This window comes from Penaeus monodon, chromosome 28, assembly GCF_015228065.2.
Source record: "Penaeus monodon isolate SGIC_2016 chromosome 28, NSTDA_Pmon_1, whole genome shotgun sequence".
NCBI classification, from domain to species: domain Eukaryota; kingdom Metazoa; phylum Arthropoda; class Malacostraca; order Decapoda; family Penaeidae; genus Penaeus; species Penaeus monodon.
Window position 1 is genome coordinate 25,905,268 of NC_051413.1, and position 232 is coordinate 25,905,499.

General features: G+C 62.1%; 1 protein-coding gene across 1 annotated transcript in view; it reads left to right on the forward strand.

The window, feature by feature from the left end:
- Positions 1–7: 7 nt before the first annotated feature.
- The window catches only part of LOC119591437 (major facilitator superfamily domain-containing protein 6-like), a 17,185-nt gene continuing 16,960 nt past the window's right edge, over positions 8–232 (forward strand). The window contains 1 exon segment of the mRNA XM_037940178.1: positions 8–232. Within this exon segment, the coding sequence (XP_037796106.1) occupies positions 41–232 (192 nt within the window). The 5' untranslated portion in view covers positions 8–40.

Here is a 232-nt window from a genome sequence, read left to right on the forward strand (position 1 = left end):
AGGGCAGTTCTACATAGACCCTGCACAGCAGCAAGGGGGCATGAGGGTTGGCGCTGCCCCTCCTGTCGCCGGGGGTGCTTCGAGGCCCTACGTGGACCCTGAAGCCCATGGCGAGGTCGACCCCACTGCCTACCCCGAGCCGAAGGAATCGACCCACAAAATCCGCGGCCGCTCCGACCTCATCGACATGTTCTGCAACAATGTCAACCAAGAACTCCTCTTCGCCAAGACG